The sequence below is a fragment of the Myxocyprinus asiaticus genome, chromosome 24 (genome assembly GCF_019703515.2).
Source record: "Myxocyprinus asiaticus isolate MX2 ecotype Aquarium Trade chromosome 24, UBuf_Myxa_2, whole genome shotgun sequence".
NCBI lineage: Eukaryota > Metazoa > Chordata > Actinopteri > Cypriniformes > Catostomidae > Myxocyprinus > Myxocyprinus asiaticus.
The window spans coordinates 37,961,658-37,984,655 of record NC_059367.1 but is presented as its reverse complement, the minus strand read 5'-3'; the positions used below and the strand labels follow the sequence as shown (position 1 = coordinate 37,984,655).

At 37.1% G+C, this 22,998-nt stretch overlaps 1 protein-coding gene across 1 annotated transcript in view; it reads right to left on the bottom strand.

Moving 5' to 3' along the window:
* Window positions 1–22,998, bottom strand: part of LOC127415489 (phosphatidylethanolamine-binding protein 4) — a 234,243-nt gene that overhangs the window by 139,260 nt on the left and 71,985 nt on the right. The window contains exon 4 of the mRNA XM_051654275.1: window positions 410–508. Coding sequence (XP_051510235.1) covers window positions 410–508 — 99 coding nt within the window. The remainder of the gene's footprint in view (window positions 1–409; window positions 509–22,998) is intronic.

The following is a 22,998-nucleotide window of genomic DNA, read 5'->3' as shown; positions in this document are numbered from 1 at the left end:
CAGTAATTATGTAACTCATCGGAAACGCAGCACAAGTGTGAAGCACATGGAAGGTGCAGATACGGTCCACACAATCCAGGAATTGTTTTGCCCACCAAAGTGTTTCTGACACCTTTTGCTTTGCACATTATGTCCAGGATTGTCCGTGCCAAAAGCACTGCTTCAAACAACCTTTATTTTAAGGCTTTGTTCTTAGTAATGTTCACACTGAACATATCTTATTAGAAGGCTTCAACATTCATTATGTGTTTATGAATCGCGGTGGTAAAAGGCCACAGAGGTTATCAGTAAAATACTCCTGTCAGAATGGTAAAACCATGAATGCCTGATATCAAGGAAGTAACAAGTTTGTAAAATGGGGTGGGACAGCATCTACATTTCAAAGATGTTTGTGGATGATCTCAAATACCTTAATGTCAACCAGTAACCAGTGTCTCCAGTAGGCACGAGAGGGTTTCTCACGACTGGGAGCATCTGGGTCCACCATTAATAGTGTATATGTCTTCTCCTGAATGAGAAAGAAAGAAAGAAAGAAGAGAAAGAAAGAAAGATAATTAACCTAATGATTTTAATATTAAAAGGTAATTAATGACTGCCAAATGACTGCAAGCACCACAATCATACTTTGGTTTGGGAATTTGACAAACCCCTAACTCTACGTAACCCACCCTGTTGGGTGCGCTCTTTTGACCTGGGCCAGTAAGAAACACCCCTGCAACCACCTAGCAACACCCTATCAACCAGTCAGAACCTCCTAGCATGGTTGCGGTGACTTTTGCATGGACACTCAAATTTTCTTGAGAAAATGCTAATTTCCAGTATACGAATAAGATAAATATTCACTTCAAAATGTATTTCATTTGTCCTTGTCAAATTAGTTTAGCTTTCCTTCAGTTATATCAAGGCATTGAGAACCCTGTGACGTACAGAAGAAAACTTAAGTTAGTTACTGATACTATCAGTCACCTTTCGTTCTCACACATTCACTGCATTTCAATCTGTTTACCAAGTTTCATGCTGTTGTTTTCCTTATTTTCACTCTTTCTTTTTTGTTTTTATAAAAACAGTTCTCTATATACAACCTGGCACATATTTTGTGTGCTACACATTAACAATGACTGACCAACTTAATCGCTCCAACTACTCATCTCCACAAGTCCCCTTAAAGTTGAAGAACTGGGAGAGCAGATTGAATTATTGCGTGAACGCATTTGTCATCTCTGGTGGCGAGCCCAAAATCTGCCAGACCATATGATAGCGTAATTATTATACGCCTCTCTCAAGCAAACAGAACTGTCAATCACGATTGTTGCCATGCAACAATAGCCCCTTCCCACAACATCTAGACTAAAAGACTGACAAAACTAAAACACTGTATAGTGAAATAATGCAGCACAGTATCTCTTGAAAAGGGGAAAAAATTATGACAAGAACAATACAATGATGTTCTGTTTCTATTATATTCTGGTCTCTAGATATGGCTCGGGTCACTCCTTAAATGTAAGTCTATGGATTTTTTTATTTCTTGCCCGATTTATCATCTGCCAGGATAAAATCATTAGCTCAATCATTTACAAAAGTATAGCACACCTCTCCTCAACAAGCCATTTAATTTGAGGCATTAGTCCCTCTCAGTTTATAGCATAAACGGTGCGGGAAGAGTTTCACACTGAAGTTTACTACTAATAATTGTTAAAATTCCTAACCATAAGTATGAGCAATTGTATTAGTATAGCAATCATCATTAAAATAAAGACTTTTTTATTTTTTTATTTACAAAAAATAAGTAAATAAATAAATATATATATTTTATACTTCAGACAAAAGTATTTGTGTGGGTTTCTATGATACCAAGTAACGGAAATTTTAATTGCTTAAAATATTATAAAATTAAAGAAATATTCTGGGTTCAGTACAATTAAGCTTTCACTGTGTAAAATGATATCCAACTTTGTTGCCATGATGACAGTGCCGTAAACCCTGCAATCCAGCTAAAAAACAATTTACAGCTCAAACAATTTACAGTTTTAACAGACAAATCAAGCAAGTGCTTTTATAAAATGATATGCTTCACATTTCTGACTTTAAACTGTTCCATTCATTTCCACTGTAAGTGCCTCACTATAACATTGATTTTAGCTTTTTTTTTTTTTTTAAAGGAGGGACGAGTCAAATTTGTATTTTTTTGTGGTTGTCAGGGTCTTGGACAACATCTGTCTTGTGTTAATGTGTCTTTTGGTCTTTAGTTATGTCAAGACTCTTATTTTGAAGTTTAGTTCTTAGTCCTTGTTCTGTTTTCCTACCTGATTCCCTCCCTAATTGTTTTTTGCTGTGTCCTATTACCCAATTAGTCTGTGTGTATATACCCCAGTGTTTGCCCATGATCCTAGTCAAGCTTTGTTTTTGTAATTTGTTTATCTTGTATTTAATAGTTTCTTGTTCTGGTGTCTTGCTTCGTTGTATTTTGTTGTGGATTATTGTCTTTCTGAACTCTGCATGTGGGTTCTACAACTCCTGACTCCCCAGCATCATTTCAGAAAGCTTGACCATTAACATGAACCCAGCAGAGGAAATCTTTCATCTTTACCAAGGTGCAAACTCTGCTGACGCATACAAACAGCAGTTCAGTGAGTTGGCAAACCTTTTGGATTGGGGAGACTTAGCCCTAAGGGTTTGGCTTGAACGAACTAGTTAAATCATGTCTGCCAAATGGCAAGTGGAATTATTCCCTGCTACAATACATGGACTACACCCTGCGGCTATGTCTGTACCCTTTTATTGTGGAGTTGTTGCAGGTGACATCCAGTGCTCCCTCGCCAGAGCTCTGGTGGTCCCAGTGGTCCTAGCTTTGGTGGTACCATAGGTTACTGGTTCTGTGCCATTGCCCTCATCAGAGTCACTTAGTGCCTTGACATTACCAGAGTCCCCTAGAACCTTGAAATCGCCAGAGTCCCCTAGTGCCTTGCCCTTGCCCAAGTCCCCTAGAGCCTTGAAATCGCCAGAGTCCCCTAGTGCCTTGCCCTTGCCCAAGTACCCTAGTGCCTTGCCCTTGCCCGAGTCACCTGTTACCTTGCCCCTGCCAGATTCCCCTGCTGCCTTGCCCTTGCCAGAGTCCCCTTTTTCCTTGCCCAAGTCCCCGGCCACCCTACCCATGCCAGAGTCCCAAGTCGCCTTACCCCGCCAGAGTCCCCAGCCACCTTGACCTTGCCCTCTTCTGACTCCCCTGGTGCGCCGGATCCAGAGTGGTCTCCAGATCTGCCCACACCTCTTTGGTTCCCAGGTCAATGGCCTCCACCTGGGTCGCCACCGGTGCCCCCGTGGTCTGCTGGTCATCCGCCAGATCCCTGTGGTCTCCTGGTGGTCCACTGGATCTTCGGATGTTTCCTGGTGGTCCACTGGATCCTCTGATATCTCCTGGTTTCTCGCCAGCTCCGCCCTGGTCTCTAGCTCATCCACCGGTACCTCTTGATCCCCCATAGTCCCTGCCCTCTCCTTGTTCCTCCGATTACCCTATTAGTCTATGTGTGCCTATATACCCCAGTGTTTGCCCATGTTCCTGGTCAAGCTTTGTTTTTGTAATGTGTTAATCTTGAGAGCATTTACTAGTTTCTTGCTTTGTTGTACTTTTGTTGTGAATTATTTTTTTTATTTAACTTTGCTCTTAGGGTTCTACAACTCCCGACTCACCAGCATCATTACAATTCTAATTAACATTATGCCACAAATGTTGTTGATTGACCTCAAATTGTATTGAGCCTGGAATATTTCTTCAAGTCATTAAAACCAAGGCCCAAAATGTTCTTTTAGCTTTTGCCCTTCTTAAATTGTCAATCTCATAAAAGTTTAGTTTTCTTATTTCATATTTCCTTTGCAGCCTGAAGACAATTTGTAATCAACCCTAATCAGACAGGCCTATGTTTAACCAACTAAAGCATGAAAATAAAAATCCCTGATATTCTCTGGTCTCCCAAGCCTAAATCCTCTGCTCACCTGACACAAAGCAATAAGCTCAAACAACCATAAGCCTAATAATCGGATGATGTTTAAGTGATAGCGGCTCCAGGCAATATTCAAACACCCAGAACAATGCTGTCTCCTCCACGGGCTGTCACGGTAAACCATGACTGGATCTCAGTGATCTGACCCCCTTGTGGACAGATTAAATACCTTCCTCAGACCTGTTGCTGGCAATGCAATTCAATCCTAACAGCCATTATGGAGAAGGGCAGGCATAGCAAGGTATACTAAACATACTCCTAAATTCCAAATGAAAAATCAGTATGTCTGCATGTTCCGGGTGTAACGCAATATAAGCTATAATGAAAGTATATGTGGTCAAAAACTTTTGGACTTGTCAACCAGTTGGTAAAAAATTAAGTAAAACACCTTTATAGTAATACACTTACAACAGAAACCAAAAGAAACAAGTGCTTAGGATGGTTTAAAAGTAGAACGTTTCAAAACTTTTATGATGGCAAACAGATCCAAACTCGTATTCTTTAGTCTCAACAATCATATTATTGTAACATCAATACACTGCTGACATTAAGACCTATTTTCAGTCTTTCCCCTAATAAATGTGGAGAAAGCACATGCATTATGTGGGAGTTTGTCGCTGGGGTAGAGAATATATATGTGTATGTGTATAATTAATGTGTATTTAGACAGATGGAGGAAGCAAATGCAGTGGAAAGAGAGGACAGGAAGGTGTGAAGAGCTGCAGTCTCCCCCCACCAGCTGGGACAGAGTATGGTTGAGGTGTACTCAAAGAATCATAATTTCCGAGCTGAAATTGTTAAGTATTAAGTAAAAAAAATAAATTAAAAAAAGGAATATATTATATATATATGTATCACACACACACACACACACACACACACACACACACTACCGGTCAAAAGTTTTCAACTCAGGTCCCAAAGACATGTTGTGCGCTGAACACACAAGCTTTCAAAGAATCTCACTCGGGCAATCAGCACTTGATGGTATGCATGTGTACTGAGATCTTTCGCTGTAATGCAACTATTCTGTTGTAATGCTTAGTGCACATGAGGTTCGATCTCTGCATGCGCCATATTCTGATCCCAATCTTGATCTAAAATTACAATTAAAAGTGCATTCTACATTTTCAGACTCAACAATCTGCTTCCAATAGGCACTGAAAAACATATGTGATTATCGGTACACATTAGTATCTAACTAAGCTACACTGGATCAAAAAAGCATTTATAGTCTAACTATAAGTTACTTGTGATTAGGGATGAACGATTAACCAAAATCAAATCGAAATCACGATATGACCCAGTGCGATTTACAAACTGTGAGAGCTGTGATTTAATTAAATATCAACACGCTGCCTGCTGTTCTGCATCTATGTGCACGGCTGTTTTGTCTGTAATGTGTAGTGCTTTCTTAAATGCATGTAAACAGGATCATTGTATTACACGTGGTTTCAGAGTGGTTCTGTGCTCCATACACACAAACTCTATCTGTCTGGTGCCCTAAGTGACGAGATGTGCTCAGAGTTCAGTTAGGTGTGCTAACGTGCACTGAGCGCATTATTTAAAGCGCACCAGGTTTACTTTAATTGTATGTGTGTAATTTCACATGCCTCTGTGTTTGGCAGCTGCAATTTACTAAACACATTTAAAATAACCCCACGAGAGCGAGTTTTTGTTGACAGCAAGGCAGATGAGAGCATTTCACTGCATTAAACGGCTGTTGTAAACTCATCTTCAAACAATATAAACTTCCGCCCCTTCAGTTTTCAAAATAAAAGCTTCCACCGAAATAAAGGCTTGAGAGTTTACTGGGACTGCATAGTAAGTTAAGGAATTATTAAAGAAATAAATTAATATTAAATAATAATAATAATCAATAATGATAATTATTATCATTATTATTATACAATAATATATTTATATAACAATGTCTTAACATTATTAATATTGCAATAATATAAAATTCAAGTTGGCTGGGTTTCAAAGAAATAGTTATGAAAAGTGATTGTGATGATTTCCCCTTTTAAATGTGGACTGTATGACTAATGTAAGCCATTTCCAGCTATTTCAGTTATACAAAAATTTATGAAAAAGTTATACTTCTTTATATTGCAGACTGGCAATATTTGTCATCATATTATTATCAATAAATATTATTTTCATAAACGAATTGGTTCAGAGTGCATATACTGTTGTTTTACCGTTTAATGCATGTTGCCAACATTTCATCGCACACTGATGCACAGGCAGACAACTGCTAGACCATACAAACGATCAATGATCAATGAGTGATCAGGTGCTGAAACAGACACTCCTCAGCTCCATCTGTCATGGCTCCCACAAACTTTACTTAACCAGGAGAGAGCTCAGTATGCACTTTCATTGCACCAAAACTGCTTTTTGCTTCATCTAGGCAAAATATTAAAATGCTAAAATATTTCATGTCAGAGAACATTCTCCGCGGTGTATAGTAAATAGACATGCAAACCTCACATTTAGCATGGCTTTAGAAATATCTCCTTCGGAAAAAATAAAGGTATCATCGGAGGTTATGCAGGTACTTTTGAATGGAGGTTTACATGGAGACATGAAACTAATGATTCATCACACTGTCAGTCATTTTATCATCTCTTTAATACAATGCACAGCAACAAGTGAATGATCTGCTTACTTTTTTACTATAAAAGTCGACAATAGAAAATGATCATACATTAGCTAATTATTCTGCTGTACATCCTGCGGTTATGTGATCATTTATAAGCCCACATCACAAAAAGCTGGTATTGTTCTCCTAGTTTTTAACATTGCGGCTAATGACAACAGAACTTTCTCACACCTTCCGGAAATGCAACCGCTTGCTAACTTCTGCGTTGCAAAATAAAGGTGGATACACATTGATATTGTGAATAGAGAGCAACGTGCAACACAGTTGGTCTGTCTTGAACTTGACTTTATCAGTGTTGAGTTTTCCAAAGTGAGTCACATAAACTGCCCCCCGTTTGACCTAAACCACGCCTGTAGAACATGATTGTGATGTTATATCGTCTGAATTCTACGTTTATTCCCTCACAAAATGAAACTGAAAACCAACCTTTCTAATAAGAATCTAAATACATTTAATAAGCCGTTACATCATTTTTGAAGCTGTGGCCTAGCCACCCTGATCTCATGAAAATTATGAAAATTGACTGATTGATTACATGGTTCATTACATGTATCGTGGCAGTTCAGAGGTGAAATGTCCACTGTGTGGCACTCAAAGCGGGTTAATTGGTCCCCCAAACAAATGACATTGTGTTTTCCCGTTCCCACCTTAAACCCTAAACCTAACTGATAGTGTCTTAATAAAAAGGGGCAAAAAGTCCAAAAGGAAAAAAGAATTGGTTACAAACATTTTTTAAAGGGAAAGTTCACCCAAAAATGAAAATTCTCTCATAATTTACTCACCCTCATGCTATACTAGATGTGTATGACTTACTTTCTTCTGCTGACCACAAATGAAGAGTTTTTTGAAGAATATTTCAGCTCTGTAAGTCCTCACAATGCAAGTGAATGGGGACCAACATTTTGAAGCTCCGAAAATCACATAAAGGCAGCATAGAAGAAATCCACACAACTCCAGTGGTTAAATCTTTATCTTCAGAAGTGATATGATATGTGTTGGTGAGAAACAGAGCAATATTTAAGTCCTTTTTTTTTTTTTTTTTTTATTTTTTACTATAAATTCTCCTCCCTGCCCAGTAGTTAGTGATATGCATGAAGAATGCAAATCACCAAAAACAAAAACAAAAAAAAAAAAAAAAAAAAGAAGAAGAATGTGTAAGTGAAAGTGGAGATTGATAGTAAAAAAGGAATTTTCATTTTTGGGTGAACTATCCATTTAAGGTTTATCTATGTGAAGTTTACATAACATGCCAATAGGACCACAAAACAAACAACACATCATGGGAATGGGGTTATAACAGAAAGGATCTGTTACAAAAGATGTAGTAAAGAGCCAAGAAAACAGAAATACAGCTAGGAGAAAGAGAAAAATGCGGAGGGAAGTACAAAGAAACTAAGGCCCCTTTGTGAGTTTATAAGTTCATGGTTTATCCATGACCCCATTCCAAGCCCTGTTGTCCATTTAGAAGCCTATAAATATCCATCCTGCTGTATCCCTCCCTCCGTTTCTGTAGACACACACAAAATAACGTAAATGAACACACACAAACACACACTCGGGACCCACAGCTTACGCTACGCAATCAATCCCAAATCCCTCTTTAAGCAGTGAAAACACTTGAACTGGTTGGGTAATTAACAGGTATCTGTGTTGTGATTAAGATACAGAGATGGCTTATAGCTCATCGACTGTAGCTTAGTGCAAGGTTAGCTGATCAATGAGCCCGTTAAAAAGAGTGCAAGTTGAATACTGATCGCAAAAGGAAAGAGCAATTATCCCTGAAATACAAATAACTTAGAAATTAAACTAGATTTTCAAATTGTTTGAAGAACATGAGTGGTGCTTAACATGATATTATGCCAGGTCGTTGCTATGTGGTTATTATGGTGTTTTATAGTTGCTAGTTGGTTGCTTACTGGCCCAAGTAAAAGAGCCCACCCCCAAGTCTCTAATTCTTGCCTTTCGATACAGTATGTCAAAGGCCCCACATTCAAAGTAAGGATTTTTTTTTCCACATCCATTTTATCATCTGTTAATCTTTAGTAGATGGCTTACACAAAACCATTAGTCCGTGTCATTTCATCTTAATTTGTTTTTTTTTCTCCCCTTTTCTCCCCAATTTGGAATGCCCAATTCCCAATGTGCTCTAAGTCCTCATGGTGGTGTAGTGACTTGCCTTAATCCGGGTGGCAGAGGACAAATCTCAGTTGCCTCCGCATCTGAGACATCAATCCACGCATCTTATCACGTGGCTTGTTGAGCGCTTTACCGCGGAGACAAAGCGTGCGTGGAGACTTCACGCTATTCTCCGCGGCATCCACGCACAACTCACCACGCACCCCACTGAGAGTGAACCACATTATAGCAACCACGAGAAGGTTAACCCATGTGAACTCTACTCTCCCTAGCAACTGGGCCAATTTGGTTGCTTAGGAGACCGGACTGGAGTCACTAAGCATGCCCTGGATTCGAACTAGCGACTCCAGGGGTGGTAGTCAGCGTCTTTACTTGCTGAGCTACCCAGGCCCCTATTTCATCTTAATTTTAAAAAAACCTCGTTCAAAAGAGGAATTTCTGTTGAAGAACTACACCATCCATGATGCATGAGCAATCTAGACAGTCTCCCTGCATTCTCAAACTACTTCGCAAATGTATTTTGCAATGAAATTTAAAATATATTGTTTCTGTACTTATGATCAACACATTTAGATCAATTGTTTTATATTATTCCATCGTTTTTAATTTGATGGCATGGCATGGCACTGTAGTTCACGCCCTCACTGACAGACAGTTAGTAGTCTTGTACCTTAAAATCAATGTTGTTAGTTTGGTTCATGGCTTAGAACTCATATGAAGGATTTTCTGAAATCTCAAAAGGAACAAAAAAATTGAACTAATACTACTGGAACAGAGACAACAGAAAAAGTGGGCGGACAACTTTGCACTCTTTGTACTGTAGCACAAACAGTGCATTACAAGTTATGCATCATCGTTTACTAAAATGTAATACCTAAGATTTTTTTTTTTTTTTCAAATCTCTAACCCAAGTATGAGCAATACTAAGAGTTATGCCTGCTTTAGCAAACACCACTAACAAGCAACAAAGACAAAAACCTAGCAAGTTGCCTCACTAGATAGCATATTTGGGCATCATAGACCCAAAATGGAATGTTAAATATGTGCCAAATAATGTTAAAAAATGTTGTTCATAAATAAAATCGATAATAATCTATAATCAATAAAATTATCAACAACGAATTTCATTTTCGATTAGCTGGATATGTCTGACGTGCACAGAGAAGCTCCGTCAGTGACTTTACAGTAGTGAAAAATGCGCTTGCATGATGAAACTCAGTTGAAAAATGGTGGAGACAAGTTAAAGCAAAAAAAAAAAAAAAAAAAAAAAAAAAACCACGACCAATTGTCAAGCGCACAGGAGCACTTTTAAAAAAATATACATAAGCATACAGTTCAATGTGGACCGGTTGTTGTGTCAGGTGCAATGACAGAGTGCTTGTGCTCTTTGATGCGCTTGAGAGTTGTTCCTCTCCAGCGCATAACTTACATTTTAATGTTATTTAATGTTTTATAAATGTAAAAATGTTATGAATTCAAAATCAGGCATGTATTTCCATCTCACAAATCTGTTTGGGGGAAACTGACTAAGAATGAATTGCGGCCGGTAAAAGCGCCTTTTTTCAGACGCTTTCTGCGCTTGTTTAAAGCCCGAATCACTTAAGGAATTACACAGATCAGGCAACGGCGCAAATATATTATTATATATATATATATATATAAAATGATTTTTTCACTCAAAAATATCGAGAAGGTTTCTCAGATGGGGGGCCTGGGTAGCTCAGCGAGTAAAGACGCTAACTACCACACCTGGAGTCGCAAGTTCGAATCCAGGGTGTGCGGAGTGACTCCAGCCAGGTCTCCTAAGCAACCAATTTGGACCAGTTGCAAGGGAGGGTAGAGTCTCATGGGTTAACCTCCTCGTGGTCGCTATAATGTGGTTCTCGCTCTCGGTGGGGCGCGTGGCGAGTTGTGCGTGGATGCCGCAGAGAATAGCGAAGACCGTCTCCGCGGTAACACGCTCAACAAGCCACGTGATAAGATGGAGGAAACTGAGATTCGTCCGCCGCCACCCGGACAGAGCCACTACACCACCACGAGGACTTAGAGCGCATTGGGAATTGAGCATGCCAAAACTGGGGAGAAAAGGGGAGAAAAATAAAGTAAATAAATAAAATAAATATCAGATGATTTTTAAAACTTCACGCTCAGTCTTGAGGGTCTAAATATGTCCACTCTGTTTTATGGTCAATATAAACAACAAAAGGGCTACCTACATGTTTGTTACACCACCACTTTGATTTGGTGGACGTGTTTTTAAATATTAATCATATTTTAAAACAGAATTGTTTCAATGCTTATTTTTTAAAAGAAATAACAACAGAATATTATTCTGCACTAGTCATGCCAACATTTATTTTTTCAGGAATTTCAGCTTTTATGCAATGAGACTTTGACTTCTTTTTACTTTCTCTGGACACCACATGACATTTTTTACTTTAAGCCTCAGATAAAATATCAATAACTTTAAACTCATAAATTGAAAATATGCTCATCATAGAAGAGAAGAATTCAAGTTAGGGGTTTGTGTGAATTGCATTTTTTTATGCACTTTTAAATTAATAGATCTGGATAAAAATGAGCATCACTTCATTGACCCTTAGGACACATTAATTGAATTACTGCGTGATAATAAAATGCAACATAGTAAGTAAAGACAAAAAGCGCAAAAAAAAAAACTGTGCACTGTTTCTCCCAGATGCGGTTGAAATTGAATCTAAGCACAAACACAACATGTCAAGCAGAATTATCTGTTATTTTAGTGTGTTACCTGTATTAAAGGAGCTTCAAGTGTTCATGCTTGTTATCTGTGTTGATATCAGACACACTAAAGAAGATCCATGAAGCTCTTGTGATTGTGTATGTATAATTTTTTTTTTAACAATTTTCTGATCAGACAGTTATTTCCTTTTAAACCACTCATAAACGGCAAAGTTTAAACTCTTGTTTTAGTGCAGCGGTTGATTGACAAGTGAGGGGTGGAGCTTCACTGCTGCTGGTTGCATACAGGATGGATTAGCATTTACACACCACGTGTGTTTTTGACCACATTCGTATGTGGTTTTTGCAATGAATCTACCCCTTTGTCTTTATCACAAGGGAGTCTCCGTTAAACTTTAATGAGAGCGTGCACATGCATCCACGTCAAACTGATAGCAACAGAGAAGGGAGCACAATCATTTGTTTAATAAAAATATGTTTTTCCTCAATTTTTTTGCGGCGGCCACCCATGCAAAATTTCGGGACAGTGAATCAAATTCAATGATATTCTCTTCACGTTTAGCACTTTATAAGCACTAAATAGGTTTCTCATCTGAAACACGTCTGTCCTTGGTGATTGAAGCCTGTTTTCACGTACATGTCATGCGGTCCATCCCAGTAACAAGCACAAGTCATCCGCTCTGTGCTATGTCTGAAGCGCCACAAAACTTGTGTGACATGTTTGAATTTGACTGAGAATTTTCCACTTTAACATGCTATGGAGGCAGTCAAACCTCTCAAACGGCTAGACAGCACTGATGTGGACAAAGATCACACTGTTGTATGCACCAAAATAAATCGCAAGGCTTTTTAAACTACACATTACCACACTTAGGCTATTAAAATGTATCATGGTAAACTATTCCAGAAATGTTATTGAATAGTTTCATATTAAAATACAACATCAGTAGGAATGTAGTAGACATTTATTACAACCATACAAGTTTTTAAATTTGTTTAGGCTATTATTTTACATAAACACAGAAAGCTGAGGCTGCAGTGGGCCTACCATCTATGTACCTCAGCCTCAGTTTTCTGTTCTTGGCTGACAGAAGTGGAACCCGACATGGTCTTCAGCTGTTGTAGCCCATCCACCTCAATGTTCAACGTGTTGTGCATTCTGAGATGCTATTCTGTTCACTACTGAAGACTTTGTCAGTTCGAACCAGTCTGGCCATTCTATGTTGACCTCTCTCATCAACAAGGTGTTTCCGTCCGCAGAGCTGCCGCTCACTGGTTGTTTTTTGTTTTTGCCACCATTCTGAGTAAATTCTAGAGACTGTTGTGTGTGAAAATCCCAGGAGATCAGCAGTTACAGAAATACTCAAACCAGCCCGTCTGGCACCAACAATCATGCCACGGTCGAAATTACTGTGATCACATTTTTTCCCCATTCTTTTATTCATTTTGTTATTCACAATATTCCTTAACTTAATCTTGGTAGAAAAATCATAGCGATTATATAGTGAATGTTCAATACTTTGCCAGCCCTAGTTCATACTGGTTTAGATTGGCATGATGGTGAGTACATGATGCTAATTTTCATTTTTGGATGAACTATTCCTTTAGGAGCCATCGTCAATGGGGCAATGGTGATCTCTCATGGCTCGCTTCTTGTGGGTATAACACTAGTAAGATTCCAGTTACCAGCACTCACTGTTAGGGAACTGAATCCCAGAGACACAGCCCACTATACTAAAGAGGACAAACAACATACATAATAAAGAGAGAGCTGGAGATTACACGCACCACGTCCTCTTGTGTTTTTGCATATGCAAATGTGCACATGCACCTCAGTCAGTGCTTTATGTGTGTGTGGGAGAGAGTGAATGGTCATAGGCTCTCATGACCAGAGCTCCAACCGTGCCGCCACCCACTGCTGTAACCTGAACTTCATATCATCTTGCGCAAAAAGGCTCTCGAGATGCAAACGCAGCATGTCGAAAAGTGATTACAGTTATTACTGAATGGCTGTGGGTGACATGCGTGTGGTTCTTTAACGTTCTGCACCGTTGTGGTGTTCTAAGTGTTCATTCCCTGCTATTAACAGACTGGGCTTCCAGCTATTCATCTCTTACTAACACTAACATGGCATCGCAGGGGCAGGGGTGGTCACACAGAGCAATCTTCATTAGAGATGCCACAGTGAACGGTTAGTAATGCAGAAACAAAAGCATTTTTAAGCTGAAACCATGGGCTGGATCGTATCAAGTACTGGTAAGTAATAGTATGAAAAGCTAAAAGCTTATATGATTGTAATGCCATTTCAGCTGTTTTTTTTTTAATTTTTATGTCTTACAGAAAAGTTACAGCTTTGTATAAGTACTTTTAGCAACATTTCTAACATGCAATCAGCTTAAAAATCTTTTTAATATGAGTCTCTTAATACGGTTTAAGTTGGTGGGTCGTGTAAAAAAAATGCTAAATGCAAATAACAATAAAATAAAAAAAAAATGACCATATTAATTTGTTTACGACGGTACTGATTATTTTTATGCATCCTATAACCACCATGCAGAAATTATTTTTACATAAAAAATAGCCTAATCATTATTAGACTATAATAATGGTAACAATATGCATTATTCTTATTTTAACAACAACAACAACATTAATACTAGTTGTTTGGACATATAAATGGGTCGCTAATTTATTTTCATGTTGCTTTTGGGCTTTATCTTATGCCTTGAATACTATGCATTTCCCTCTTGAGAAAGAATGGCTGTTGCAGAATGAATTTCAAATCTAATCAAATCACTTTTATTGTCAAAACTATATACACAAGTGCAACAGTGGGTGAAAATCTTGGGTGCAGTTCCAAGCAACATAGCAGTCATGACAGTGATGATATATATACCAATTTATAATAAACATCAGATTTACACAACACAATTTACATATCTAATATACACATTATTACAATTGAAATTGTTCCAATTATACATTAAATAAGTCACTTTCGTGCAAGCATGGTTGTTTCCTGTTGAATGAACAGTGGTGTAATGGTGTTGTTGGGAGACCCACCAAGCAACAGTGCTTGTCAGTGCACCTGATTTTAAAGAACAAATTACCAATTAAGTAGAAAAGTGTAAATACCGGTAAAAACAATATGGACCATCTCTAAAAGAAAATGCAACTAAACAAATAATCATGCCTAGTTTGGATAGTAAAATAAATTGGCCTATCAACTTTTAAAATAGAGGAGAAAACACTTTGAGTACCAATAGTTATCCAATTTCTAATTATTCAAAATCAAAGAGTACCAATTTGCACTTTCATTACACATTAGTAAGTCAAGGCTGATAATGCAATCAATATGTAATCATGTAATCCATAAAAAACATGTAATCTGATTACACTTAATGTAATCTAATAACAAGTACTTGATTTTTTTGTAATCTTATTACACAATCCAGATTACATGGTAATACTCCATTACTACCAAACACTGTTTACTTATCACTTAGCAGAAGCTAATTCAGTGGTTGAAAAGCCATGAGCAAAATTACGCAAGGTAAAAATGTATGACCCAGATTACATTAATTATGGGTTCACTTACAAGATGGATATACATGGCTTGTGTAGACCACAATGTTGGTTTGCCACATGCTGTCCAATGTAAAATTTGGGCCCTGAGGCAAAACCAGTCAAGAACCACTGCTTTAAAAAACACATTGTGATACTCACCTCTTGAGCCTTGAAGAAATTCTTGCATACCACACATATGCATACTCTCTCTCTCTCTCTCTGTCTATGTCTCCCTTTCACTCTCACTGCTTTAAGATTCTCTGCCTTTCCCAAGGGCTAACTTCACCCTCCAGCCCAAAGACAACTATATTTATCCCATTCTGTAGCCCCCCCCCACACACATGCACACATTTTCTACTGTTAAGAACAGCAAACTGAGACACTTGAAGAAAATGAAAGCCAATTTATTATTAACACAGTTCTCAAATGGGTCCAGTAGAGAAGACACCATCTGGACTACGATAAGAAAATGAAATAACAGATTCAAGAGCGATAAAAATCACAGAGCAATGTGAAATATTGTGCTTTTGTTTAAAAAGTACATTAACACCTTTATGCTGATTGTCTCAATGTACCCAAGTGATCTGATCATGATTTCAGTGCTTGGCAGGGGCCTATGAGCTCAATTGTGGCCTCTGCCGGTTTTCTAGCAAAGCTTGTTTACTCTATTTGTGATCCAAAACTAGTACTTCTACATACTGTATATCAGAAGAGGTGCGTTTACAAAAACTAAACCATTTCAAATTGATTTTTTTTTTCCACAATTGTTTTTATTCAATGGAATATAAATGCAAGGACAGTATTAGCGTTCAGTGTTCCAACAAGGCTTTTTTGCTACTTTATGCCTGTTAGCCTAATATTAAAGCAAGACGGGACTACATATACACCGATGAGCCAAAATATTATGACCTAATATGCTGTTTGTCCTCTGAGTGCTGCCAAATTAGCACCGACCCATCGAGGCATGGACTCTACAAGACCCCTGAAGGTGTCCTGTGGTATTCGGCACCAAGACATTTTCTACGATTTATTGACCTGATGGGATAGCCTTCGTTGCATTCGAGCATTGATGAGCCTTGGGCGCCCAATACCTGTCGGTAGGTACTCACCACTGCTGAACGGGAGCACCCCACAAGTCTTGTCGTTTCAGAGATGCTCTGACCCAGTCATATGGCCCTATCAATTTGGCCCTTGTCAAAGTTGCTCAGGTCTTTACTCCTGCCCATCTCTCCTGCATTCAACACGTTGACTATGAGAACTGATTGATCGCTTACTCTAACCTACCCAGACATGTTGCCTTGTTAGGAGATGATCAACGTTGTTCACTTCATCTGTGAGTGGTTATAAAGTTTTGGCTCATCAGTGTACATGTCATGCTGTTGTATCATTCAATTATATTGACCTATTTAAATACAATATATTGGTCTCAAAAAGTATTTGGGTACTTAAGCCACACTTAACATATAGATGTAATCGCATTATATAACTAAATATATTGTAATCACATTAGATAACAAAATATCAAACCCAATGGCACTCATTTTAAAGAAAATACATTTTGATTTAAAGAGAAAGCAAAAGCACTCTTTTTAAGCAAAACATTTTGCAAAAACAAGCTTGTTAGCTTTTAAATAATAGAACAAAAGACATCCTGTTAAAAAGGAAGATAAAAGTATTTGGACACTGATTTCTTTTCTGTCAAACATTAGATCAGGTCTATAGTTAATATGATGAACCTGTAGTTACTCTGCTGAGATACCTGTGTGAACTTGAGTGGAACAGACTTACACTAAATATGACCTATAGAGACTAGTTGGTTAAAATCAATGGCAATAATACTGTAGTTAATTAAAGATGAGTTCGTTCGAAGAAAAGGTAATCATTTGTTTGCAGATGCTACTTGGTTTGATATTTCATTTTTGAGTGTCCAAATACTTCTACAAATGTGGCATATTATTATTATTACTTTTTTTACTTCAAAAAAGCCTTTTCTACCTGTGGATCATAAATTATCACAAAGGAATGCCGCTTGAAATAATTAAACATTGTTTAAATAAATTTGACTGTATTTTCTTGGCCATTCAATGTAAGATAGCTTAAACCTTCCATATTTCTGCACTTTTCTTGTCAGAAATGTAATTTACGATCATCATGATCATAATATGAATGTATTTTATGAATACAGTTAGAACTAGAATTCATTATGCATAGCCAGTTTATCGTTTTATAACTTTTTACGAGTCACGTTAAATCTTGCCTCGATTAAGTATGCTTTGATAGAACCCTAATTAGATTTCAGTCTGGCAAAATTTTAAAATGTATGGAAATCTTTACCAAGAAAAGTCAATTTCAGGCTCTGAAAAAAGTTAACAATTACATGATAGCAGTTCTGTCGGTTACTTTACAATTATGAGATTTAAATTATTCATTTAGAAAGCACAAGTTACAGATTGCTTTTTTTTTTTTTTTTTACTTAATGCTACCAGCACAAATGTGTCACTCAGTGAATGCATACTCCAGTGTGCATGAATTATCTTTAGTAATACTGAAGTAACAGATAAAGTGGTAAGTAGTGAAATAAGATAAGACTGGTCATAAGAGCACTAACAGTGGTAAATCATACATATTACAGTAGATTGATCTATTTCTTCAGAAGTGATATGACAGGTGTGGGTGAGAAACAGATAAATATTTAAGTCCTTTTTTACTATAAATTCTCCTCCCTGCCCAGTAAATGGCGGTATGCACTAAGAACACGAATTGCCAAAAACAAAAGAATGTGACAGTGGAGACCGATAGTAAAAAAGGACTTAAATATTGATCTGTTTCCCACACTTATTACATCGATTCTGAAGACATGGATTTAACCTCTGGATTACTTTTATGCAACCTTTATGTGCTTTTGGGGCTTCAAAATTTTGGTCACCATTCACTTGCATTGTATGGACCTACAGAGCTTCTAAAAATCTCCATTTGTGTTCTGCAGAAGAAAGAAAGTCATACACATTTGGGATGGCATGAGGGTGAGTAAATGAGAGAAATGTCATTTTTGGGTGAACTATCCCTTTAAGTATAAACTTTATGAATGAAAATGTGCACGTACGATCTCAGGTTTAAATCAGATGGCCACATTGCAGTCTCTGTTTATCGTGCACGTCTCAGAAATCTGAGCTTGTCAAGAGTATCATTACCTAAGATACTATATTCTACACACTTCGATTTTTTTTTAGCAAGATATATGAGAATATGCAATATGCTCATTCGCTCCTCAAGCAGGTGAGCAGGCAGTGTGTGAGGTGAGGGAGTAGTGAAGTGATTTCTTTCTAAAACAAAGCGAACGGAAGTCACCAGCAAAGAACAAGCATGGGTTGTTGTGTAGGGCTGGGATATCATCACAATGATTTTGCTGTTGTTATAAAATAAATGATTTTAATGTGCTTTTTATTTGGTCACTTGATTTCCTAAAGAGTGCGTCATTAGACTTATTTTATGATTCTTCAGGGCTGCACAATAAATCAAAATAACATCAAAATCTTGATATAGTCATATGTGATAATTAAACCAAAAAAGGCTTTGATTAAATGAATTTAATAGCCTACATAGTCTATGTGCGCTTCAGAGTGTACGATGGTCTGTTCTGTGTGGAAAAAAGAATAAACAATAATATAGTAGCAATAGTAATAATAATAATAAATAATAAAAATAAAAGAAGAAATAATTTTATGAATTATACAAGGCATATTTGCTATATATAAACAATAAATAGAGGAGTTGCATTTAAAAATGGGCTTTCAATTAGTTTTGATGCACTTCCGGTGTAGGTTCTGCCCTCATTCAGTTATATCTGAAAACAGATAAAGATACAGATTATTTTATCATTGCAACAGATACAGATATAGGGCCCTATGAAATCAGTTTTATTTTTTCCCAAAATTCTGTGTTTTCCATTTTATTTTCTCTGAATTCCGAGTTTTAAAATTTTATTACATTATTACAAAAAAATAAATAAATAAACAGTCTAATCAAATGAATTTATAGCATTTTAATCAAATGAAAACAGAACAATTACTTTTCAACATATCATTGCATTATTTTTATTAAATGAAGAGCTTCTATACTGATCCTCACAGCACAATCCAAAACACAACATTTGAGATTGAGGTTTTATTTATTTATTTATTTTGTCAAATACATTGCTGCCCAGTAGAGCATCACAGTATCAATGAAAGCAGAAAATCAATCTTTTTATATCTAAGATATTGCTTAGATATAATGCAATAATCATTGATATATTATTATCATTATCATTACTACTACATTAAATATTACATTTTACTATACAGAAGAAATATATTTCTGTTGCATTTTTTCCATTTCAGCCATCTAATTAAAAAGGACTTTTATTTTGATGTTTTGGCAAGACTTGTGTCTCTGCAGAACAAAAATGGGCTTTTCCCAATCAGTGGGCGTTTTCAAATCATTGAGATTCCCTACTTTCATTGGATATATTAGAAATGCCCATCATGTTTGGAAACGGCCACTGATTACTACATTGAGATTCCCTACATTTATTGGATCGTTTAGAAACGCCCATCCTGGTTTGAAAACACCCACAAATATACATAAATCTATACTTGGTTTTGGAGGAGAACCGGATGCTTTATACGACTACACCAGACTTCTCCACTCTGGAAAAGCAGTTCACTCTATGGGCTAATGTACTTATTAAACCACAAAAGGCTTTGATTTAATTATGAATATATACTCTGCATGTGTTGCGCTTCACAGTGAATAAAGTGCTCCACTCGTTGTCATTTATACATACAAAGCACACGTGATGTTAATGATGAGGTTAGTGTATAAGCAGCTCACGTTCACTTACTGTTGAAGCTCGCAGTTCAGCCGTATAGCCGTGTATAAGACCGCATAGGGTATTTGTTAATTAAATCTCAGCGTTTTGTGGTTTAATTATCACACTAGGACATATCACGATTTTAATTTGATTAATTGTGCATGTATACATTCATTTTATCCCAAATTTTACAATTTCCATGACATTCCACGTTCTATAGTTAATTCTGTTTTTATGACTGGAATCTGTGATTCCGTCTGTTTTCCGTAACGCAGAAATCATAAGATCCTACAGATACAGATAATGGCTTTGCTGTACACCGCTAGACAATGCTATGGGCACATTTTTAGAGACTGTTTGACCAGTAGGCCATATTTTTACAATATACACACTTTTATAAGTGGTTACTGGTTCTTTATTTCGGGTTTACCAATAAATGCCTTGTGGCGGGCTATCAGACAACTGTTGGTTCAACAGGTGACAACTCTGTTCACAGGTAAATTAACTTAATATTTGAATGTGTTTTTGCAACTTTTTACGTCACAGTCATTCATGCGTAAGTGAAACGTGCTACAAAAATGCTTGATATTTAGCATTTTAAACTAAATCAATAATAATTATAATCATAATATGCTTATGGTTTTTATTGGCATAATCAAATTATTTAGTATTTATTGTGTTATTGATTGGTTTTGTGCTATTAAAATTAATGATTAATTATATTAATTATTGATAATTTTCTAGTTTTTTTGGATTGTAGGTAAACCTAAACATCACACATATTAGACTGCATTATAAAATAAAATAATAATAAAAACAAATCTTAAGTACTTGTATGAAGTAACTGTGATTTGCTTGAAATATAACTGTATGAAAAGCATGTCGCAAAAAATCTGGCATTATGAAGTGTGTAACAAAAAAGCAAATGGCACAGATGGAGTGTTTTTTTTCTGCGAGATGGAGACGCGGCTGGTTGGGTAAGCACACTGATCGGCACAGGCAGATAATATATGTAAGAGAACAGAGACTCCTAGATAATCATGCTAATCCTGAATACTGCCAAACATTCAGCACACTGACAGTGCCAAGTATCTGCAGACACACACAACACACACACAAAATCATAGACACAAATCACGCATACGCTTACACCCAAACACACATGGAACACTCTGACTGACATACGAGCACAAACACCCGCTCACACACATCACTGTTTAAAAGATGCATTCAAAAGGCTGCCCATTTCTCTGCCACTCTAAGAAAGTCACACATTACGAAGAATGATGCGATTTCAAGGCGAAAAATGCCTGAAGACAATTAAGCAAGGTAAAAAAAGGCATCTGATACACAGCCCCCTTTGAGATGAATATTCTAAATATAAACACATATTGGAAATTGGATTTTAGTTTGACTTCAGGCAGCTATACAGTATGTGGTTTCCAAGGCAACACTATTTTGTTTGTGATAATGGGTGGGATAAAGTAAGACTAAAGTCTGAAGAAGATGTGCATTTACATTATAAGTGCTACACTGGCAAATTTCAAGACAGTTAATTAACGGGATCATTCACCCAAAAGTGAAAACATGAGGGTGAGCAAATGTGAACATTAACTGAAGCTCCTGTCCTGTATCTGCATGATTTTATGCATTGAACTGCTGCCACACAATTGGCGGATTAGATAATCGCATGAATAAGTAGGTGTACTGCTCAGTGAGTGTATATCACTTATTTATAATTATTTTATATTTTTTAATAAAATTATTTCTATAATTTGGTCTTGGATTCGGTCTCGACTCATGGACTTGGGAGCATTTGGACTCGGTTTTGATTCAGACTCAAACAAGTGTGGAATCGTACTTTCCTCAAAATCAGTCGAGTCCCTTCAAAAAAGAATATACAATGAGCGCCTCGACTTCTGACACACATTTCTCTGACAGACAATGTCTGCAATCTCGACACGTTTCCCGTTTTTCTGTCAGCTGTGTAGAATCAGAACTAGTGATAGCTGATTCACGAATGAATCGTTCTTTTGAGCAGATTCTTTTCAGTGAATTAGCCAAACGGTTAGCAAAAATTATTTGCAATTCATTCGGACTGCTATCTTACTGAATCATTTGCAGCGGTTTCTCACTCAATAAAGTAGCAGGATATTGAAGACCACTCTGCTGGAGAAAGTGGTTATTTACCTACAATAATTTTTTTGAGACGTAACTTTGAGAAACTTCAACTGGTGCTATCATTTGAATACGAGGCTGTTCACACCGAACACGTTTGTGTGTCTGTCCTTGCTGTTTTTCATTCGTTTTCCTATGTAAATGTGCTAGATGGACATCTTTGACCATTGTGTCGAGTATCGCTGTGTTTTCAGCATCAAAAATTTCTTTTGTCAAGTTAAAACATTTTTCAGCTGTTAAAAACGCATCACAAGACACCAAGTTGACTTAAAACTATTTAAAATAATTTATTAAAATAATCTTAGTTAAACGTAGGCCCACGACAATGAGGCCAAGGAGTCCAAAAGGTTGAGAACCACTGGGTCACAAAAGCCCAGATTTTAGAACGAACATTTTTTTCAATTTATTTTCATTAAATGGTCTTTTTGGACCAGGGAGGAATTTTTGAGTTCTGAAAGTTACAATACAGCATGTTTTCAAAGCGCAAAGAATGCCTCCTATTTCAAAAGATCAAAGAAAATTGATTTCTCATAATATGACCCCTTAAAAGATTCAAGAAACACATCACATAATCTTAGTCCAAATGTTTATGATCATTTCACACACCCAGCAATACTAAAACAGGGCTAACACATCTTGTTTCCTTGAGGGAAAAGACGACGACTCGTTTAATTCTTTTGAATCTTGTAGCAGATTGTTGGGCTGTCCTCAGAATGCACTGAAAGTCTCCCAAACGGATTCTGACACCTCTGCTGTTAGCCCATCAGCACTGCTAACGCTAACACAAGCTTTCACAGGCACTGCATGTATCACCACAGAACATATCTCCTTCCATGAATTTCTCCCCTATCAGGATTAATTATGGCTACTAATGCTGG